This window comes from Dermochelys coriacea, chromosome 27 (genome assembly GCF_009764565.3).
Source record: "Dermochelys coriacea isolate rDerCor1 chromosome 27, rDerCor1.pri.v4, whole genome shotgun sequence".
Taxonomy (NCBI): Eukaryota; Metazoa; Chordata; order Testudines; family Dermochelyidae; genus Dermochelys; species Dermochelys coriacea.
In genome coordinates, this window is record NC_050094.1 from 830654 (window position 1) to 853821 (window position 23168).

The 23168-nt window shown below is 39.0% G+C and overlaps 1 protein-coding gene across 6 annotated transcripts in view; it reads right to left on the minus strand.

The window, feature by feature from the left end:
• The window catches only part of GPATCH8 (G-patch domain containing 8), a 97268-nt gene that overhangs the window by 39186 nt on the left and 34914 nt on the right, over positions 1-23168 (minus strand). For 3 of the 6 annotated variants that reach the window (XM_038385333.2, XM_043503346.1, XM_038385334.2), the window contains exons 2-4: positions 22653-22727; positions 15430-15447; positions 11350-11422 (exon numbers count right to left, since the gene is read on the minus strand). Coding sequence is in view for 2 of the 6 variants with exons in the window: in XM_038385332.2 (XP_038241260.2) it covers positions 11350-11422; positions 22653-22727 (148 nt within the window). In the remaining 4 variants the exon portion in view is untranslated. Of the gene's footprint in view, positions 1-11349; positions 11423-15429; positions 15448-22652; positions 22728-23168 lie in introns of those variants that run through there. The other 3 variants (XM_038385332.2, XM_038385331.2, XM_038385335.2) reach the window with 2 other exon arrangements.

Sequence of the window (23168 nt, forward strand, 5' to 3'; positions counted from 1 at the left end):
AGAGAAGGGAAATGTTATTTTTAACTACTCGAAGTGCTGCCTGTGTTTTAAATATAACCAATTATTATTTCAATAGGAGTGAGAGCTGGCCGAACCTGGCAGCTGGCAAGCAGGCACCAGGTTCTTGTAGTTCGAGCACAAATTGCAACTACGTACAGCGGTGACTGCTTCTATCATCAAAATAATGAAGGCATGCCCAATGGTGCAGGGTGCATGCAACATGCTGCCAGGCAGAAGACCAGAATTTGGGTCCCCAGCTCTGAGCCCACAGCAACTGGGAGACTCCAGTTTCATCTTAACAACTTTCAGAGGGGTAGCCGTGTTAGTCTGTATCAGCAAAACCAACCAGGAGTCCTTATGGCACTTTAGAGATTAAACACATTTATTTGATTTGTTAGTCTCTAAGATGCCACAAGGATTCCTCGTTTTTTCAGTTTCATGCTAGTAAACCACTTTGGCTGACTGCAGAGAAATGTAACAACTAGCTTGGGAACAAAAACACATCTAACCCCGCTGACTGCAATGTGAAGCCTAGTGGGGTAGGGTTAGAGAACAGTCAAACGGAAAAAGTGAGGGATCTCGGACGACCAGTGCAAGAAAAATAAGCAGATCTTGGTTAGCTCACACCACAATGTGATCTTAAGCATTTCACAAGTAGCCGTAGATTTGGGTTATCTCAGATTTTAAGTGAATCTCCTTAGAGCTGTGTTTAGTTTCTACCCCTCTAAAGGGATTGTTGTTGAGCTTTCAAGGAAGGGCAGGAACTCAAATTGTCATATGGCTATATAGGGTTGGCACCAACAACTAGTCCACTTCAAAAAGGTGAATCACACAGATGACAATCTTATTTTTTCTCCAAACAAATCAGAGAAGTTGTACTATCTCTAGAGCAAAGTCACAATCCCTTTTCTTTTCAGACAAGATTCATAGCAAGGATGATGTGACCAAAGCCACAAAAGGGGGGTGGGAAATGTTTTGACCTAGTAGGAATGCCCTGGCATAGGTTTACTGCAGACTCCCCAATGGGGGAAGGGAAAAGCAAACAGCATGTTTAAGAGTTATACTCTAGGACGGTCAATCTCTGAAATTAAAATAAATGCAAGATGTTTAATTATTTCTTTGCTTCAAGAATGGAAGTAGCATTTCAGAATTCATTAGGTATACCAAATATTTATTCCCCCCACCACCACAAAAAAAAAAAAAAAAAAAAAAAAAAGCCGGACTTCTCTCCAGATCTCTGAAAATTGTTCAGCCTTTAAAAAGAAAAGGAGTACTTGTGGCACCGTAGAGACTAACAAATTTATTTGAACATCAGCTTTCATGAGCTACAGCTCACTTCATCTGTCCTGCAAGTTACGTTCCACACTGAAGCACTGGATCTGCTCAGTGATCTGCAAATGTCAAAGATAATCCAACAAGCGTGGGGGGAGGGGAGGAAATGGACTGAAGGAAGGCACCTTGCAGAATCTCAGTAGGTGTCAGTTCCTCTGAATTCAGTTATTTTTATAACACACATTTCTTAAAGGAGTGTGTGATAAAGTCACTGGCAAACTATTTGATACTGTTTACTAGCACAACTTTTGTTCTACACAAATTTTGGAAGGAATATTAAACCTCATACTTCAGCATTTAAACCAATCTCTTAACTAACAGAGACCAAAATGAGACCTATTGTCGGGAGATTACCTCCACATCTGATTCTGAAGGGTTCTTGCACTTTCCTCTGAAGCATCTGGTGCTGGCCCTCGGAGACCAGATACTCAACTAAATTACCTCGAGACTAATCCAGCCTGGCAATTCCCATGTTCCTAATATTAGTGCAGATTTATTTCTAACATATAAATGAGAGGCATTACAGCTAATGGATAACAATACCTCCTCAATACTGTTGTGACTGGTATTAACCTACCAGAAGTTCAGAAAAAAGAGATACACCCCATAGGAACTTGGATCCCACCAGGTCTTGTAAATAATTTTTCTGGTAATATGCAATGCATGATGCCTTCAGTTTAAGAAAAAAGAGGCTTAATATAAAAATCAGGATGTTCCAGCTAACAAACATGAAAATATCAGGAGAGCTATTCATGATCAGATTTTCATGCCACTTAATCAAATATGTTCTCCTTACTATAAACCCTTTAATGCCTGGTATGAACATCCAGCAAAAGGGTACTGGCCTGGTCCAGATAGCTATATGCCACTCTAAAGTAGACTTGATGTCTGTTAACCATTTGATACCAAGAGTCTGGGATTTCTGACACAAAATGCATTAGTGCTTAGGTGTAATTCATATAGAATAATTTTACAAAATAGGCAACTTGTACATATACTATATAACAGAAGATGACCACACAGTGCTGAGGACGTTTTGCTTTTATTGTTATTCTCATAACACTAATGAAAATGAAACTGGAGATGTGTTTTTCAGGGGGTTCTAAATTGGATGTGCTTAAAAAGTAAAAAACTTGGAAACATGATGAAAGCTAAGAAGCAGAGCTGTCTAATGGTAGCTTTGAAAAGTTAAGTATGCTTGATAATGGCATCATTAGGTTCTATGTTTACTGTGTTTGATTGAATTAATTTGATTGAATTTCACAACCCACAAGTAAACAGTTATTTTTAACTACTCATTCCACAAACTCAATGTGGGCTCTGAAAGTCAAACTGGCTGTCTCAGTCACACATGAACACTAGTAGTACTTATCTTGTGGTGGTTAGACCTCTAACTACTATACCATACTGCCTCTAAAAAAGGATTTGAAGGAGTAAAGAAGGATTTTATTTTCATAGTTGAAGACTGATTTTAATTTTTATTTTTTTACTAGAGGGATTCTCAAACTGGGGATCGGGACCCCTCAGGGGGTGGCATGGGGGGTCACGAGCTGTCAGCCTCCACCCCTAACCCCGCTTTGCATCTAGCATTTATAATGGTGCTAAATATATTAAAAAGTGTTTTTAATTTATAAGGGGGGGGTTGCACTCAGAGGCTTGCTAGGTGAAAGGGATCACCAATACAAAAGTTTGAGAACTACTGTTTTACTCTAAAATGAAAATTTTGCCAGCACTTAGGACGTGTGTGTCTACAATACCTATATGACCACAAATGTGCTGCCAAGTGGGAGATTCCAATTCTCTCATTTTGCACGCCAGGAAGGGACTAACGGGGGCGGGGGTGGCACAGTCAATTCTTGTTGGAGGGCAACCCTTCAGAGGTTCAACAACTCCTCTTACTCCCCAACGAGAAGCAATATTCTTGAGCTCAGAAGAGCACCATTTACTTCTTTAACTCTTGGTATGGTCATTGCAACACAAAGCAGATTAAAAGAAAGGCAAACCTTTTTTAATAAGATGTACAGATGTGATCTAGCCCAAGCATGAGCTCTGGTTATCCTGTCCAATTCATGAAGCCCTGCAATGAAGAGCATAACCTGGGAGGCATACCATAGTAGGATGCATGTCTATTTGGATTGTATTGAGCATTCCTTTGCTTATATAGAATACAAGTTCTTCAGGGAAGCAGCATGGTCTTTCTGTGTGTCTTGTACAACAGTGAGCATGGTGTTGGTGCTTGGTAAGTAGACAGAGCCAAGCAATGGTTCTGTGGGTTTGAGACTACTTCATGGGGTTGGAGGGCAGTTCATCTGTGGCCAAAACCAGAAATGGCCATTTGCACAATTTTATTGTATTATGAATAGTTCTTGGCAGCATATCAGGCCCAAAACACACCGAAGTCTGATATTAGGTCAAGAGAAGATCATTTCTCTCCATTATGATGTACTCATGTCACTGAAAGAATAATGGATCAATTTATTATATTGTGTTCAAAGGATCCACAAAACCATACTCCATCATTAAAGGAAGGATCTTGTACATTATAAACAAGAATGGCAACAGTTTTGCTCTCATAAGGAGGCTCAGACCTGATGCACCAAGTCAAATCTCCCTTTGGGCCCTGTCATAACTCATGTATTTTGACACAGTAATGGAAACAGCTATTGTAATGAAAATGTTTTAAAAAGTGTGTTTTCCAGTTTCTTTACTTCCTAAGTTTAAGCAGGAATCTATTAAAAGCATTGAAGTTGCAATGTCAGGCACCTGGAAATCAGAGTATGTCAGAAGTTAGGCTGCCCATGCAACCTTCATTCTGCCCCTGGCGATATGCCGTTTGATACAGTCCTTAATTACAATACTGTTTTTTTTCTCTAGGATGTCTGCCTCATTTAGTGCCCAAGATAGACAGCGCTCTGGGAGTAAGGCAGCAGTTCAATATTTTTATCCTCATCATTTGTAATGCTGCTTTATTTATTCTACACTGGAGCTAAATTCATTGCCTCATGGTCTTTTTCTAGGGAGCTCATCACTGTAGTATTTGAGGGCCTCACATACTTTTTCTTCCATTGTGAGATGACAGCATTTTTACCTCCATTTTATATCTGAGCAAACTGAGACAAATACTTTCCTGACACCACTCAGTGAATCAGCGACAGAGCCAGGACTAGAATTCAGGACCTCCAGACTCTCATTGCTCCAGACCACGCTACTTTACTGCCAGAGGTGCTGAGCATCCACAGCTTCCATTAACTTCAGCTGCCTGAGTACTCAGAACTTCTGCACATCAGTCCGCAGGTGTCTCAAAGGTGGGTACCCAGAAAATGAGGTATACACAATTAGTGGCCACTTGCCAAAATTTGATATTAGTGACTTGTTCAGTAGCATACCACAAGATGGCCATTAGAGGCAAGGAGAGAACTGGGTTCTCCTGTGAAACACTCACCTATCTTACTATTATCTTGCTATTCTGAAAAAAGAAAAATGATGATCTTCCACAGCATCTCAACTAAATGCCGTGAAAGAGAAAAGGCGTTTCTCAGGGCCAAGGACCTTTTTCCCTGTTGCATGCAAAAGCGTTGGCACTCCTTGCCCCCAAGATCTCCATGTTATAAGAAAGTATTAGAAAACCTTAATACTACAAGTTCCTTCTATAATTGAATAACAAACTGACTTAAGCAAAGAACCCCAAAGTTATAAGGCTGCCACTTTCCTCAATGCATCCCCCATCTATTATAACCATCATATATTTCAGTCCCCTGTGTAATGGATATGAGAATAGACACATCACTAGGTGTTGCTATACCACTTTTAAATAAAAAGAAAAGGAGTACTTGTGGCACCTTAGAGACTAACAAATTTATTTGAGCATAAGCTTTCGTGAGCTACAGCTCACTTCACCGAATGCATCCGATGAAGTGAGCTGTAGCTCACGAAAGCTTATGCTCAAATAAATTTGCTAGTCTCTAAGGTGCCACAAGTACTCCTTTTCTTTTTGCAAATACAGACTAATACGGCTGCTACTCTGAAACCTGTCACTTTTAAATAAAACACCTGCATATTAAACCCATTCTCCACTTTCTACAATGACTTCCCACAGAATATCAAATCAAATTCAAGGTCTTGGTTCTTATTTTCAAGGCACTCCTCAGTCTACATGAAGACTTCTGTTGATAATTTTGCTTCTCTGGCCCAATGGAATTCTCTACAAGAAAGATAAAGCTCATCTGTGTGGGAGATGGCACTTTCGTGGGGGCTGATCCAAGACTGTGAAATGAACACCCCTCATAGGAACTAAGGACCATCACAAACTTCACCTCCTTCTGCTCCCCATGCATGACATTTCCTCAGCATTGCTTTTCTAATACACAGCAACATATATATTTGAAACAACATCCTACTAAAACAAGACACTCTATGGCACATATGTCTCCTCCAGGAGAAGAGATGAGAGAACACACAAAACATGACAGATGTGATGTCACTTTATGCACTACTGGAAGGCACTCGGATACTATGGTGATGAGCACAGTATAAGAGGCTATATGCAACAGAATGTAGTTAAATATTTCTATGGCAACAGTAAAAGAGCACAAAGGAGTTGCCTAGGCTTCACACCAGACAATTTGAGGAGCAAACAAACAAACACTCCAGAGCCCCAGATTTTTACTGACAAAGCTCCCTTCTTGACCAAACAAGCAGAACCAAAATGATTTGATTCAGCAGAGAAATATTAACTTACACTAAAACAACCATTACACTGACAAAGTTATCAGTTAGCTATTGGTTAATGTACCAAGATACTAAATTCTGATTCATGTATCTCTCAGAGGCACCAGATTAATATTCTCTTGGACAAAATATATGGAAGTCAACAACTAGATCTGGTATCTATAATCCAGTGGGAGCAGTTTAAATCAGCACGACTACAAGCTTCAGGTACACTAACTACTCAAACTGCAACAGTGTGTAAATGTAGGCAATTTCTGGTAAAAGGAAGTTTAACACAACTTCTTTAAGACATTAATTTCTGTGTTCTGCATAGAAAGGAGATAAGAAAATGCACATGCTGCTAATAATACTTAAAATAAGTGAATCTACTAAAGAAATGTTGAAGAATCGTTATAATTACGACACTGCTCACAAAAGCAACTGGACAATGGCAAAGTTATTCAAGCGTGAACCTGAGGCAGGTATTCAAGGCAGAGTCAGTAAATACTCCTGTAGAATCATCATTTATATGACAAGAACAGATCACTTGAGCCATCCACTTATTACCTACACTTTCCACATTGTTCACAAGATTTCAGCCAATATTTTACCCACTGGTTCTCAACCTCTTCCATTCCATGATCCCATGTTACTAAAGAAAATGTCTTGCAACACCTGAATTGAGTGTTTTCTCTAAAGCTGCTTTTTAGCTTCTAACAGAACAGATTCTCAACTTCTGGGAGGCAGCACACTGTTCTAACCTCCTTGTCTTTGCGTTATTGTTAGTCAGCTTCACAGCACTGACTACCACTGGGAAAACCTGTTCTTCCCCCTCTAGATTGAACTTAGCCTCCTCAAGTCCTCTTCTGGTTCATTCAGACTCCTCAATCTGTGCTTAGTCCTCTCCTATTCAATCTCACTTAGCACATTTCCAATGCCTCAAAATGAAAATTAGCGGGAGCCCCCTCACATTCCTATTCTGTATCTTTATGGAGAGTTGTTCCTATACTGAGTTTACTGACTAGGTATCAATTGGTCACAGGTGCTGAGTTTTATTTTTCTTGATGGGTGCTCCACCCCGAGACCCCACCATCATTCTGCCTCTTCCCGCCCCGCCCCTTCCCCAAGGCTCTCTGCCCTTCCACAAGTGCTCCCACCAGCAGCCGAACAGCTGATCGGCAGCCCCAGCCAAACAGCTGCAGCTGGTGGGTGCTGAGCACCCCTTTTTTTCTCCTGTGGGGCTTGAGAGACAGAACACCTATGGAGTCAGTGCCTATGCCATTGGTGATCTAACTTTTTCAGCTAGCCCAAGTCCCTGAATCATCTCTTACATACACATTCTCCCCACTCTCCTCTCCCAGAAAAAAGGAGAAATGGTTTGCAATTGCCATGATGTTGCTCCTGACTAATTGCAATTGCCACGATGTTGCTCCTCCACCCTTATACAATCTCCGGAGCAAAATACCTGAAGGTGTTGCTAGGCAACTGATGAGCTCTATTCTGTCAGGTTTTTTTTTTTTTTTTAATGTTTGTTGGCTATTGGTTTGGCTAACATGCCTTTACTGTGTATAATAATGAAACCTGTTTGCCAAAAATGTGTCAACATGAGAGAGATATAGGGCTGAGGGGACAAATGCCCCTGCTGAATTTGTGTATATATGCTGTGAACCAAACAAATGTTAAACAGTCAGCTTCATAATGTTAGTAGGTTCACAGGTGGCAGCCCTTATCATAGCAGATATCTGATATATCTAAGTATGTTCTTCGATTTTAAATCTAGTATTTTAAATACATAAGTTAAGAGAAGCTATATTTTAACACTATGGAAGTCCTTTTAGGACAGTGCTCTTCGAACACTAACCATGTGAACAGTCACTTAATAGGGATATCAGATAGACATGTTTGCTTATGCAAGCAATGCTGGATTTCCTATCAGCATTACAAAAAACAGTTACCAAGGCACTGATATCTTGTAACAGTCATATAACAACTCCACTATGTAAAGTGTTGTCCTGTTTTAGGAACTTTGTGGAGAATGAGCTACCATATGGAAGAATCAGTACTACAACAGCTATAGTTAATTCTGCCACTGGCCATTGTCAAGTGTGAATCTGGAAACTCGCAGCTACTATCCATGCAGAGAAGATGCAGAATTATGAACTCTCAACTTGCTGGTTTTGAACCATGTTACAAACACAAACAAAGCCAACATACCTCAGACACACAGCATAGAAAACTGTTCTTAAAGGAACTCAGGAGGAAGGGAAGGGTGAAAATAATGTTCTGACCCTATTTGAGGAGGTATACCATTTAATGATTGGCAGGGATATTATGACATACACCTATTCCCTACTCGGTTAACTGGAAGTCAGGGGAAGCCCTTGCTCAGATACCTAGAATCAGACTTTTAAAAAAACTACATAAAAATGAAAAAGCATGTTCATAAGTATCAACTTTGTAACCTGCAGAAGTTAATCATATGGCTAGACACACAAAGCTATTCCAGCTGATAACACATGCAAGGCTAGCCTGGCAATATAGTTAGGTTGATTAGTTCTCATGTGTTGCTTAGACAATGTAGAGACCACTAAAGGTGCCACGTCCTGTTCTCTCAAATTTTAGAGAACAGGACATGGCAGTATAAGCAAAATAAATATTCAAAAAACCTTTTAAAGGGTTGCACCCTTGTAAAAATGGCATTCTGCAGCCAAGGACAGGTGTTAACCTGTACCCATAATTGCTGATGGTAAGGGACAGTTAAAAGTGGATCTCCTTTGACTACTTTAGCTAAATCTGATGATGGCCATAGAATGTCTTTACAATGTTGAGTTCCATTTACAAAATGTTTTAGCTGCTTTAACTCTTCACTAAGCAAATAGTCAGCAAAGGTAATCAATGCTCTGTGTTTCTTATTCCTAACATGCTTGGAAATCTGCTTTACTCATTTTTGTCTGTTTTTCTAGCGATTCTTTTCCATCTTCAGTGTATTATCCAAGTGGTTTTACTTCTCAAGCTTCCAAAGCAAGTGTGAAGGTAGGCCCTGCTGCTTCTTTTCCTGGATGTAGCTACCTTAATTTTAGATCATCCAAAAATTAAGTAAAAACAAAGAAAAAAGACAACTTGACAGTGGGATAAAAATACTCAAAATGAACAGCGTCAGTGCCATGGATATTCTTTACAAGTTCTCGTTAGCTATCACCATGGGGGAGGGACCTTGATACATCATCATACATCGATCAAGCAATACTGGAACAAAAAAGTTCTCCTCTCCCTGAGCTCCAGTTTATGTTCTCTATAGATAATTCTTTGCACTTCAATAGCACCTTTCAGCCATGAATTTCTATATGCTCAGAAAAGAATGCATTAAAACTCACCACCACCAGACATGACTCAGACTGGGTAGGATGGTTTTTCCCCTTCACTTTAATTACAAAGGAAGAGGGAGATGTGAGAATATCTCCATGACTGAGATCCACAATTTCCCTGCAACTCCAAGTCAGTTTCAATTACCACCTGAGATCCAAATACCCCTCAGCAGAAGGCAGGAAGAAGATTCAAAGGTTCACAATCTACGATGTGCAAATCTCAGTCTGGATAAGAATTAAAAAGTTAAGATGCTTGTGTGAACCTATGGAGGCTCAGGTCCCTGTGGCATCTCCCTTCTGACTCATTCCTAAGCATCTGCTTTTAAACTCAATGGCAGCGAGGGGTGTATCTAGCTTCCTCTCTGATCTCTAGTACCTCTGTATCAGGGATTGGCAACCTTTGAGGAGTGGTGTGCCAAGTCTTCATTTATTTTCCGTAATCTAAGGTTTCGCGTGCCAGGGGCTGGCGGCCAGAACCCCAGACTGGCAATGAGCTGAGTGGGGCTAGCGGCCGGGACCCCAGACCGGCAGTGGGGGTGGCAGACGGACTGAGCCGCTCAGCCTGCTGCCGGTCTGGGGTTCCGTCCGCCAGCTCCTGCCAGCCAGAGTCCCGGCTGCTGGCCCCACTCAGCCCACTGCCGGCCTGGGGTTCCATTCATCCAGGCAGGCAGCGGGCTGAGCGGGGCCGGCGTCCGGGACCCCAGCTGGCAGCAGAGTACCACTAAAAATCAGCTCCTGTGCAACCTTTGGCACGCGTGCCGCAGGTTGCAAACCCCTGCTCTATATTTATTTGTGACACACAATGGACATAACAGAAAGTTTTGATCAAAACTTTCCTGTGTGCAGTAAACTCCGTTCCAATACAGAAGCCCAAGCTACGTCAATTACAACAGATTCCTGAACTGGGGCTACAACACTAGCAGAAGAGAACTGTATAAATACCACGCATGAACAAGAGAAAACTGAGTTTAAACTGACACCATGTCAGAGGAAATGAAAAGTGATCATTTTTGATCATTAGATGCAGCCTTGTTTATATACACACACTGGAGAAGTTAGAGGGCCTTTCATTTCTACAGGCTTTTAGTATACATTTCCACAGTTCAAAAGGACTTAATTCCTCTCCAATAGCCTTCTGCAGCAGAGAAGATTGATCTCTAGTGGGGTCATTGCAGGGATATGGGTCCTAAATTGCAAATTCCCAGATCTTTACCAAATAAATAAGGACCACTGCAAAGCAGATAAAGGAGCCAGAGCCAATTTCCCCCCCTCAATTAAAGTGGTGCAACCTACCACACTGATTTGAGTCAGGCTTCTCTAGAATAATTGGTGGAAGAATTTGGACTAGGCACAGCAAGAGAACAAAAGCAGCTTATTGGTACCAACTAGCACCAAAAATGTCTGAAACAGACATGTTGTACCCATAGTAACTATATCGCTAGAGTTATGGAAATTAGTAAAATTCTTGAACAAAATAAGCCTGTCCCATCCATACAAAACCGCTGCCACCACTTCAGTCTTCAGTGAGCCCTTTTACTCGCCTTCTAATGGCTTCTGACACCACTGAATATTCACAGAAGTCATCACATCTATTTTTTATTTGCAAGTTCCCCTTAACACCAAACATCTGCATGTTCCAGCCTGACAAATATTAATGTAATTTTAGAAGCTGCACAAACTACCTGTTACTAGGTAGGCAGTTAATTCCTCTCCCTCCAAAAACAACAAAGTCATTCACAAACCTACGTCACACACACACCTGTATATTTAAGGGAGGCAGCAGCTTCCACTTGCAATTTGCTAAACATGAAAATTAAACGGTGCATTTGTTTGGATACATTAGTATTTGGGGGAAATCTAAACTAGAAAAACAGCAGAAATAATTAATTTAAAAAATGAATCTGGTGTTGAATCTGTTTCTCAAAATACAAACTTTTGAACTTACCCTGAAGTGATTTTCCCAATCCCTGGCCCAGCTTCCACCCATGTTTCTGGAGTAAGCGGTGTCCAATGTTATCCTGACAGACAGAACAGAGAAAACAAACCAAAAATATTCCAATAATATATTCTTCCCTTCCCACTGACATTTAAACATGAGACGAGCAAGAGATTTTCTACAGATGTGCATGCAAAAAAAATGCTACTGAAAAGGCAATATATGCCCAATAAAAGGGAAATGTCAAAAAATTGCTGGCTATAATTTTTCAAGGGGGACAAGATATTTGAGAGGGTCACTTTCTGATGGTGTTCTGGGCAACTTTTGTGCAAAACATTTAAAATAAAAAAAGCAATATGGGAGAAAATAAATTGTACCAATAAAAAAAAACTGACACTAAAAAGCATAAAATCAAGTTATTTATACAATCATATCCATCACCTAGACAGCACCACTTTAAGATTGTTTTTGTAAAGAAAATCTACATTGTGTTTAGTCATTTTGTTTTTGTGTCAGGCTTTTAGAATACTGAGTAAGTTGTAAATGCAAGACTGCCCCACCACTAGAAACCAAAACACAATCATAGCAAAATCCAGGCTAGACTTGATTGGGTTTTTTTTATATATATGTATATATATAAACTAGCATGCAGCCAATATTAAATTGAGAAAAACAGTGAGGTTAGTGAAACAAAAAAAAAAATCAATTACATAAAATAAAATGAGCTCAAGCACAGACTGGGTGATGCATTTCACATATACTCTAACAAAAATACTAAGATGTTAGAATGAAACAGGCCTAGCAATAAGTTAACAGCAAGGAACCATTAGTGCATGTAGGGGAAACAATAAGCATAATGTCTCATCTTCCTAAAGAAAAAGAGCTATTTCATGATAAAATAAGTTGAAAGGTATTGGTGCAGCAATAAATGTCAGCTTTTGACTGGGACTAAAGAAAAAGGGTTCATTACATTTTGCAAAAGAATCCTTCACAGAAAACGAAATACAAGCAAGAACATAGAATAGCCATACTGGGTCAAACCAATGGTCTGTCCAGCCCAGCAATCTGTCTCTGACAATGGCCAGTGCCAGACACTTCAGAGGGAATGAACAAAACAGGCAATTTATTGAGTGATCCATCCCCCATCATCAGAGGCACCTTCCGGAAGTCAGAGATTTAGAGACACCCAAGAGCATAGGGTTGAGTCAGTGACCATCTTGGCTAAGAACCTACACGAACTTATCTAATTCTTTTTTGAACCCAGTTATACCGTAGGCCTTCACAACATCCCTTGGCAGAGAGTTCCACAGGTTGACTATGTGTTGTGTGAAGAAATACTTCCTTATGTTTGTTTTAAATCTGCTATTAATTTAATTGGGTGACCCCTGCTTCATGTGTGATGAATAGTGTGGAGAAAGTAATATTCACCCCTTTACATGATTTTATAGACCTCTAGCATATCCCCCTTTGTCATCTCTTTTCTAACTGAGCAGTGCCAGTCTTTTAAATCTCTCCTCATATGGAAGCTGTGCCATACCTCGTAATCATTCCATTGCCTCTCTCTGAACTTTTGCCAATTTTAATATATATCTTTTTCGAGATGGGGCAACCAGAACTGCACACAGTATTCAAGGTGTGGGTGCACCAAGGGTTTATATAGTGGCATTATGATATTTTTTCTATCCCTTTCCTAATGGTTTCTAACATGTTAGCTTTTTTGATTATCACAGCACATTGAGCAGATGTTTTTAGAGCTCTATCCACGATGACTCCAAGATCTTTTTTTTGAGTGGTAAGAGCTAATTTGGACCTCATCGTTTTGTATGCAGAGTTGGGATTATGTTTTCCAATGTGCATGACTTTGCATTTATCAACATTTAATTTCATGTGCCATTTTCTTGCCCAGTCACCTGGTTTAGTGAGATCTCCTTTGCAGTCAGCTTTGGACTTAACTACAGTAAAAGCTTCATCATCTGGCATGCTGGGGAATGGTGGGTGCTAATAAGTCAAAAATTCCAGTTAATTAAGAGGGAAGAAGTTTGGGTGCAGGAGGCGGCTCGGGGCAGGGGTACGGAATGGGTTTCGGGGTGCCGGATCCGGGTGGCACTCACCTCAAGCGGCTTCCCAGAAGCAGCAATATGTTCCTGCTGCTGCTAGGCAGAGGTGTGGTCAGGCGGATTTCCGCGCTGCCTCCACCTGCAGGCGCCACCCCCCAGTTTCCATTGGCTGCAGTTGGCTAGGGCCAATGGGAGCTGAGGAGCCAGCGCTCGGGGCAGGGTCAGTGCACTGAGCCCCCATGGCCACTCCTCTGCCTAGGAGCAGCAGGGACATGTCGCCACTTCTAGAGAGCAACGCGGAGTAAGGTAGGGAGCCTGCCGGTCCCGTGCCAACTGGACCCTATTGAAGATCAGAAACGCCACTTTATAGAGCTTTCTGGTTGGTAAAATGCTGGATAATACAGCTTTTACTGCATCTTAAGTAATTCTGTGTTGTCTACAAACTTTGCCACCTAACTGTTTACCCCTTCTCTAGATTATCTATGAATAAACTGAACAGCACTGGTCCTAGTACAGATCCTTGTGGGACTCTAGTGACCTCTCATTCCTACCCTTTGTTTCTTATCTTTTAAACCAGTTACTGATCCACAAGAGGACCTTCCCTCTTATCCCATGACAGCTTACTTTGCTTAAGAGCCTTCAGTGAGCAGCGTTGTCAAAGGCTTTCTGAAAGTCCAACTACACTATATCTACTGGATCACCCTTGTCCACATGATTGTTGTCACCCTCAAAGAATTCTAACAGATTGGCGAGGTATGATTTCTCTTTACAAAAGCCATGTTGACTCTTCCTCAATGTATCATGTTCATCTGATAATTCTGGTTTCAGAATAGCAGCCGTGTAAGTCTGTATCCGCAAAAAGAACAGGAGTACTTGTGACACCTTAGAGACTAACAAATTTGTCTTTAAGGTGCCACAAATACTCCTGTTCTTTTTATCTGATAATTCTGTTCACCATAATTTCAATCAATTTGCCTGGTACTGAAGTTAGACTTACTGGCTTGTAATTTCCAGGATTGCCTAAAGAGCCTTTTTTTAAAAATGTCTTTAAACTCAATATACAGTTTGCGGTTCTAGTTATGCAACCCATTACAACTCAGGATATTACAGAATATCCTGAATTGTAATGAGTTGTCTGGTTGTGACACAATGATGCATTGTATCCAAAAGTCAGCTAATAAAAATGCTACAATTTTAGTTTAATTCAGTAATGAAGTATTAAACAAAAACCCAGAAGTCAGAACAGCAGTGTTTTACACACTCATTGGTGTAAATGACTGAATAACATGAATGCCACTGGTGTATCAGACCTAAAGAGCACAAGAGTTTGAGATTTACAGTGTGCCTGGATAAATTCCCCCCCTCTACCCCACTCCCCCCAAAAATTCTAGTGACTAGAACCCTTTTTCTTTTGCTCTGCAGGTAAACCAAGACATTTTAGTCTCACTAACTTTTTCAAGACAAGAGTGTACAACAATGTCCTTCCCACACTATGGGGTCTCTCTATGAAGCAGTAGTTAGTTCTACATTAAAAAAACGAGGAGCAGTAAGAATATGCCAAGATATAAATATTTAAATCAATATGAGTGAAAGAGAAAATGAACAACAAATATGGTTTCCAACTATGAATACCATGGAAGAGTGTTTTAGACTTTAAGGTTTACAAGAACTTACCTGTGAGAGTAACTGCTGCAGACCATTTATGCCACAATGACAACAACTGCATGTTCCTCTTGTAAAACGGGGTCACAGATCACCAATTTTATGGCTATTACACTATTTGTTTCTTCTACATGAACATTAACTGAATCTAACAAAAGATTATGGGAATCAAATTTAAAAGGCTGATGCTGACAGAAATGGCTGCATTTTTAAAAAAGGACAAGAACTACCGTACAATCTTTTGTTAAGTGGAGATGAGACATTGTGCTGACTGAGTTGTGTCATGAATGCACTAAAATAAACAGACAGATGAAGCAGTATGCTATTTCCAAAAGCAGTGCAAGTGGAGTGAAAGCATTTCCATACGAACCTGGCTTTAAAAACTGGGCTGTCAAAAGAACAGTTAAATGTAACACAAAGTAAGAAACTGTCCAATCACTAATGGTAGTTTTTCTTTTGCTTTGTTTTCAATTCACTGCTTGCAAGTAATGTATTTATTAAAGAAGAGTGAAAGCATAAAATAAATTTAACGAGTCAAGACCAGCGGGGAGATTCAAGAGTGGTGTTGTGACTGACAAAGTGAAGAGGTAAACAAATGTTAAAGGGGGAAAAAAAGAAAAATTCAGAAGGGTTATACACATTAGCACCACTTTTACAAACCCACTCAAGAGGATGGTCATGTTTTTCAACTTGCAACAAACCTATATCTTTCTGCATGTCAGTTCCCAGTAAAAAGGTGGCATTTTCTCCCAATAGCATTGAATGTATATATAGCTTCTGATGTAAAATTAGTTAAACACAATTTTTGGCATCAACTAGGCAGTGAAACTGCTGGATAGTTAAAAACAGGCAGCTGAAATGGCATATTTTCTGTTGCTATTGTGAAGATAACATTCTGAAGAGTCAGGTATTCAGTGTGTAGGCCCCACTGGAATTTAAGAGATTAATGATCCCCTCCCATTTTCCATCTGTCCCTTCATTCTACATCATTGTGACAGACCTCTGGCTAAGGAAGACTGGCACAACTCTCTTCACAGTTTAAATGCTGCCCTTAAAAATAGAGGTTGAATTGCTTGGGTCACAAATGGGAACTGAGCTAGTGTAGCTTTGCAGTGCTATTAGCTCCTATTGGCCTCTAGAGTGAGACACAATTTTAATCAAATCAGAATCTCTCATTCAGCAGCACAAAGCACTGCAGCTAGACTGCTAGCTTGTGATCTTTTTCTGGAATAATATATTAACTTTGTTCATCTCTAGAGGAAAATCCCTTTTACTTACAGAGATCTTCCTCTTGGTGTCAAAAACCGAATTTCCCTTTGAATAAATCAACCCCATTTTATAGTAGTTCTCCTTTCTGTACTTTTCTAAGCATGTGTGCCAGTTCCCAAATATGCCATTGGCCAGTCCAAGGAAACAACTCATTCCCCAGAGTATACACAGACATTACTTTTATAACTCACTACTATGCTACAAGAGCTCAGAAGTGAGAGTCACATTAAAAGCCGTCAAGTCAGCCAAGTGAACAAAATCACTCAATATGCTTTTGACTAAAGTGATACAGTAAAACCCACAGGCAATCAAGACAGTTTAGCAGGACTAGCGAGCTATGTATGCAAGAAACATGCTATTTGTCCTCTTAACCAATGATGTGGTGTCACATTACTGTAACAGACTAGTGAATGGTTGACAGTATCTTTTAATGTATTTTACTACTAAGGTATTTTAACATTACTTTGACACTTATACAGCATATTTCATCCCAAGATCAGAAAGCTCTAACAAAAGAGAGATCGTTCACATTTTTCAGATGGAGAACTCTGGGACACAGATTAAGCATAACATTTTCAAATTGGTTTACATGATTTAGAAGCCTAAGTCTCACTGAAAGTCAATGGGACTTGTCATTTGGCTAAGCCATTTTTTGAAAATTTTATCTCAAGTGATTTGTCCATGAGAGCCCACAGAACAGAACCCAGGCTTCCCAACGCAGTCTTGTACTCTAAACACTAGACAAGATGGCCTTATTTAATTACTTTTCACATGTACCAATGACACTTGATCATGCTTCCTGCAGTAAGAGTCTCCAGCAATGGCCTTGGCAGATGTAAACTGACATGTACACAAGGGAAACGACACAAAGGGTTTTGATGGCATTGTGTGAGGAATATCGTAACTAATGATTACAACAAGAAGATGTTGAACTGTTCAACTATTACAAATATGCCAAAGGCTAATTTTGCCTAACACCTCCTCTCCTCCCAAAGCCCCCCCGCCCCCCCGAGACATTTCTTTTATACTATTAATCTGATTTCAGTATAAACAAGAACCATACATCTCTTGAGTGGATTGTAAGCTGTGCTGACCGTGTATCAAGTTACCTATAAGCAAGGACTGTATGCCACTGGGTGAACCCATGCAAACAAGAGGTTGTAAAGATTCCCAACACAAAACCTATAGCTCACTACAGATGACAACGAAAACTAGAGAGAAAAGCCAAACTGTAATGCTACACCATTCAGCTTCAAGACGCATATTATTTATAGCACTGTCCACATATGGCTACTGCTAAATGTCAAATCAGCAGCCTTATCAGGTTATACTTTGGAACTAGTGGAGTCCACAGATCTGCACAAATATGCCATGTGACAAAAGCCAACTTCAGAAGCTATTGTAGACTTCTAGATGAGGACTGAACGGTCATCTTCAACACCTGGAATCTGAACCCCAGCAGAGTTTTAAAGAGCCTCCTCAGGCAATTGAGCAGAACTATATAGGAAAAGGATATTCGTTAGTTCTGACAAGGACAAATTAACAAGAAGCTTAAGAGTAAGTGAATAATGTGCAGTCTCACTTCTAACCTGTGACAATGACAACTTGATTTAATCCTGATGTTCTGCATACTGTGTGTAGTGGGAGCGGACAGTGGATTTTTGTATAGGGCATGTCTACACCACAGACTTAAGTCTACCTATGTTAGGTTGACTTACAGCCAGCCACTCTCAGCTCTGTGCAGGTTCCTGCTGGGAGCCCAGCTTCCCCACCACTCCCAGCTGGGCTTTCTTGTCAATTTCACAGCTCCAATATGGAGCCCTGAAATTGACAAGACAGTCAACAGCAGATGTAAGTAAAGCAGCGTCTACACAGACACTGCCTCGCCCTATCTATATCGACATAAGCCCTACCTCTCGTGGAGTTATGTTGGTGTAGTAGGGCACTTACATCAGCAGGGCAAAGCTGTGTGTGTACATGGACATAATTAGAGCAACATAAGCTGCTTACATTAAACTAACTATATAGTGTAGACCAGGCTAAGACTAATACTGAAATCCTGAAGTCGTATTAGCATGACAAAAAACTAGAACTGTCTACAAGAAGTTTGCTTAGTAAAACATTAAGGACAATAAGGATTCTAGTAAATCAGCAGAACTTGGTAACTGCTCTCTCCATAACCTAGAAATGGTGCACTTTCCTACAATGTTTCAAATCAAATGTGTGCAGCTCATTACATAGCTGAAAATCAGACTGCTTGTTTCAAAACAAACAGTTCTAAGTGCCAACAATTCCCATTTACTTCAGGAGGAGGAGCTGAGAGTGCCCAGAACCTTTTAAAACAGGACAACAGTCTTTACTTGTAAAAAGTAGGATCTACTGCCTTAAAGAACAAATTCAACGTTGCTTTTTTTTTTAAATTTAAAAAAAATCTGATTCCAATTCCATAGCCATCTCATTTGTAAATATGACCAATGACTTGCACGTTTGCATAAATCTATATTGAATATTTTCTCACTTATGAAATGTAGACTAGTTGGTTCTCATTTAGCCCAACAAGAATTTGTTTCTCTTTAAAGAATTTCTTCTAATGAAAAACCTTTCAAATAATTAATTATAATAAATATATTTTCCTGTTTTGGTTTGAAGGAAAAATACATCTTGGTATCATTTCACTAACTTGTAACATTTTGGAAATTTAAGTCCTCTTAAGGCTTTACCTTTATTGTTCTACCTCTGACTTCCAAGCCACTAGCTTCCTCTAATTCTGCTTTCCACTTGCTCTAATCCTACTTTTCCGAAGAAGAAATACGTGAATTATATTCTCATCATGCCTCAGTTCAGAGACATCTTTCGCCTATACTAGCAGTATAACGTAGGATATCCATGGACACTAGCTGCTGCTGACTGATTTTTTAAAATATGTAGTATAGTAATTCTAAACAGTTAAACAGTCTAATGATCTGTAGACTCCCAAACCTATGAGATTTCAGCCACCTTTGAGTTGCATGCTGTAGCAGTACAGTCAGCATCTCTCAACAGATAATGCTGCAGAGATGGATCTAAATTCAGCAGTGATACTCCAAAACGTATGCTCCAAGCAAAGCCATTTTCCCTAGGCATTTCCAAAAGTGGTCTACAGTTACTGGGCTTCAAATAGTTTTCAGATTCCTAGAAGATCTGAAAATCTTTTAAAGAAACCCACTTATTTTTAATAGGATGTACTTTAATTCTGTAAATTCTCTATACTAACCCTAAAATTTAATTGAAAAATGCTTTAACATTCACTGCTAAAAACAGGTTCTCTTTTTTTCTTTACTGATAAAGACACTTAGAGGCTCAGGTCCTGCTTCCATTGTAACGAATGGCAAAACTTGCCTTGACTTCAATGCTGCAGAAATGGGTTCTTAGTGCGGCTACCGCTAAATTTCTTTCCAAAAAGGTGAGTTTAAACACTAACAGAGAATTGTTTAAGATCATAAATCATTAATACAGCACATTGGTAAACTTCAAAATTGCAAATACAGCACATTTTAAAACTAAATATTTAAAATGATTTCCTTTTACTTACCTCTCATGATCTAAGTTCATGGTTGTTACTCTCTCTTCTGGAAGAGCCAAATAATATAACACACCCAAAGCAGAGAAAGAAATCTGATGCCCCATGCTGCTTTAAGTATGAGATCCAGCTCTTGCAGGAGGAACACAGAACCCTAAACTCTGGTTTTAGCAGTTAAAAAACCCATTCCCATTTACTTAAAATGTATTTGTAATTTTGCAATTGTTAAGATTACAAATATATTCAGTTAAACAATTTGGGAGTTTAAGCAATTTTTACTCATTTCAGTTTATGTAACAAATTATATTAATTTTAATAGCTGTAGATTATCTTAAACACAAAACATATTTAGTGGAGAGAACAGAAAAATGATCCATCTTTTTCAAAAGTAAAATTTGGTTCCTAATCTAAAATGAGGTTGGTTACCCCCTTTTTTAAAAAAATTCTTGTCTCCATAGAAAAATGTATTTTTTAAAACGCTTTTCTCCCCAAAAATAATTACTAGCCAATCCTCTGATATATACTATGACCATACAGCAGACAACTGGTCATTAAATATTTTTGGGGAGATAAATATTTTATTATAAACACACACCTGACCCAACAGATCATAAAATAGAATTTTTTAGCAGTCTGTCCTCTAAAGAATATATTTCTCTTTGATGCAACATAATTAAATTCCTGAATTCCCAAATGTGGTTTTTGTTTTTTGTTTGTTTGTTTTTTTTTTAAAAAAGCCTATCTTTCTACAGACAGAAGAAAAAAATGTAACCAATTGGGTGGTAGGGTAGGAATTATTTTGGATTTTTTTGCTCACCCCACCCCCACCAAATAGGCAAACCATCTTCTTGTCTTCTCCACTAAATGCATTTTTTACTATTAGTCATGAGACTTTGAATTGTGTACATTTTATATATTAAAATAAAAACCTGCCCAAGTTAAACTATTTAGATTTGATAATGTCCCTATATTTGCACTACAATGTATGTAAGAATAATAAATACTTGTGCTGTAATTTAACCAAAGGTATATGCTGCTGTTGAAACTCCTCAAACTGCAGCCAAATATCATATACACTGGTCACCCAGTGACTATCATCCTAGGCATTGTGTACTATTGGGCATATGATGTACTTACATTTTCTGTATAATTTTGTATATCTGACTATTCCATAATAATGGCCAGAAGAGATTTAAATTTTAAACATACATGCAGTATTTTAATTTGTCACCCACATGCTTTGTTCCTCTATTCTGGAAAAAACAAACACTTGTAAAAATAAGATCTCGGTCTAGCCTGTAGATAACGTTTGAATAATCTGTCTAATGATAATCCCCCCAATATGGTATGGAATAGATGCCAACTCTAGCTGTTTCTCATGATATTTACATAGGGAACTAGGCTTGGCATGTCAGTAAAGATTCTCATGTCACAACACAAGATTGAACTATTCAGCAGAACATCAAATGCAAATTCCCCCCTCTGCAGCATTATCTCATGCGTCATCAATTACTGCCATGCCTAAATCTAGCATCATGCCAGCACATTAAGACAATAGGTACTGTATGCAGTGTTCACTGGACCAGAAGAACAGAAATAAGAAGGGGGAAAGGAAACCCTAAAGAAATTAAAAAAGGCAGACCGTGCAATACAAACCAGATCATGGCTGCTTAGCTAATATGGGCCAACTGCTGCGGAAGAAAAATGTCGAACACCCCAAGTTGTGTAAATTTCTGTAAACATCTAAACACGCACACAGACACACACAACACCAACCTACATAGGATGCAAATATATATTGATCCTTTGCTAACACTACAGTTTAAAAAATGCACACTAAAGTGATGAAACTTCAGAGTCAATTTTAGTTTCTTCAGGGAAAAAGCTATCTAAAAAGTGCTAATCTTTAATAAAAATCTAGCCTAAATCAGATCACCAGTAAGCTTCCCTTTTTCCTCCCCCCCCCATCGCAGGTTTCATGCCACTAAGACTGTAGATGAATATTTGCATTTAAGCACTAATGTTAAATGCTGAACCTCCAAAAAAAATTTAAGCAGCATAAGAAGAAATGTTACTGTACATCTGAGACTAGCACGTGATACTGTGCAAAGTTAAAAGATTCAGAAGCTTAAAAGAAAAGCTACCCAAAAATTGACCTTTCCCCATTCTACAGTTTGATGATATTAATTGCCATACCTAATTCAACAAAGTAAAATGACATTTTTAAAAACTACACAGGAATGTTGTTTTATGTGAAATATAATTTTTCGGGTAGGTTTTATCATTATTGAAGCATATCAATTAAAATTTAGTTCTCTTCACTGCTAATGGTAGTTCTAACATTTATTAAATTGTTATACACACTAATTGCTCATCTGACTATTCAGGAAATGTAAGCTAAAAGGATCAAAACACATTTTACTCCTCTGTTTTATTAGGTTCACAAAAATTAACTTCTGAACAAAATTTAATATTTAGCAAACTAACTTTCCATAAATAATGTATTATTTCAAATAGTTTCTCAAATATGAAGCTGAACTATTTTTATAGTAACCTAGATTATAAAAAGTACTATTTAAAGATTGAAGCCCAGGCCCATTTAACATTAATGCAGGACATGCAAGCATATTAGAAAAGAATATCCCTGAACTGCTATTTACACACTAGTGCCTGGTCCTGTCAAATTTAACTGCATTCACATCAAGTCCCATCCGATCATTGTCTAATTTGCTGATGGGCTGACGGTGATGATATGTGTATCTTACCGATTCTATTGGCTTGTCTAGAGATGCCTGTTCAATCTCCAAGTGTCCTTCTTCATATTGATCAAAGTGATTACCCTGCAAAAAAAGAATATTTTTTGTTATTTCTCTATGGTAATCAAGAGATTTCCCAAAACTATGCAATTCCCACTCTCATAATATAAATTGAGCCCCAATCCTCATACTAGACAGCAAAAGAAATCAACTAATTAAATAAGACTCAAATAATTAGGACATAAAAATGACAATCTGATGTAATCCTAGCTATGCTGGACTGATGACCTTCATAAACTAGGAAGGTTTCAGAATGCCAGATAACTATTTAAACTGACACCACATGCTACTTTTAGTAAAGTAAGTGAAAATGCTGATCCTAAGAAACATTGGGTTGGAAGAAACAACATAGGATAAAAATCACAGTAAAATTAAAAGAAAAGGAGTACTTGTGGCACCTTAGAGACTAACAAATTTATATGAGCATAAGCTTTCGTGAGCTACAGCTCACTTCAGTGAGCTGTA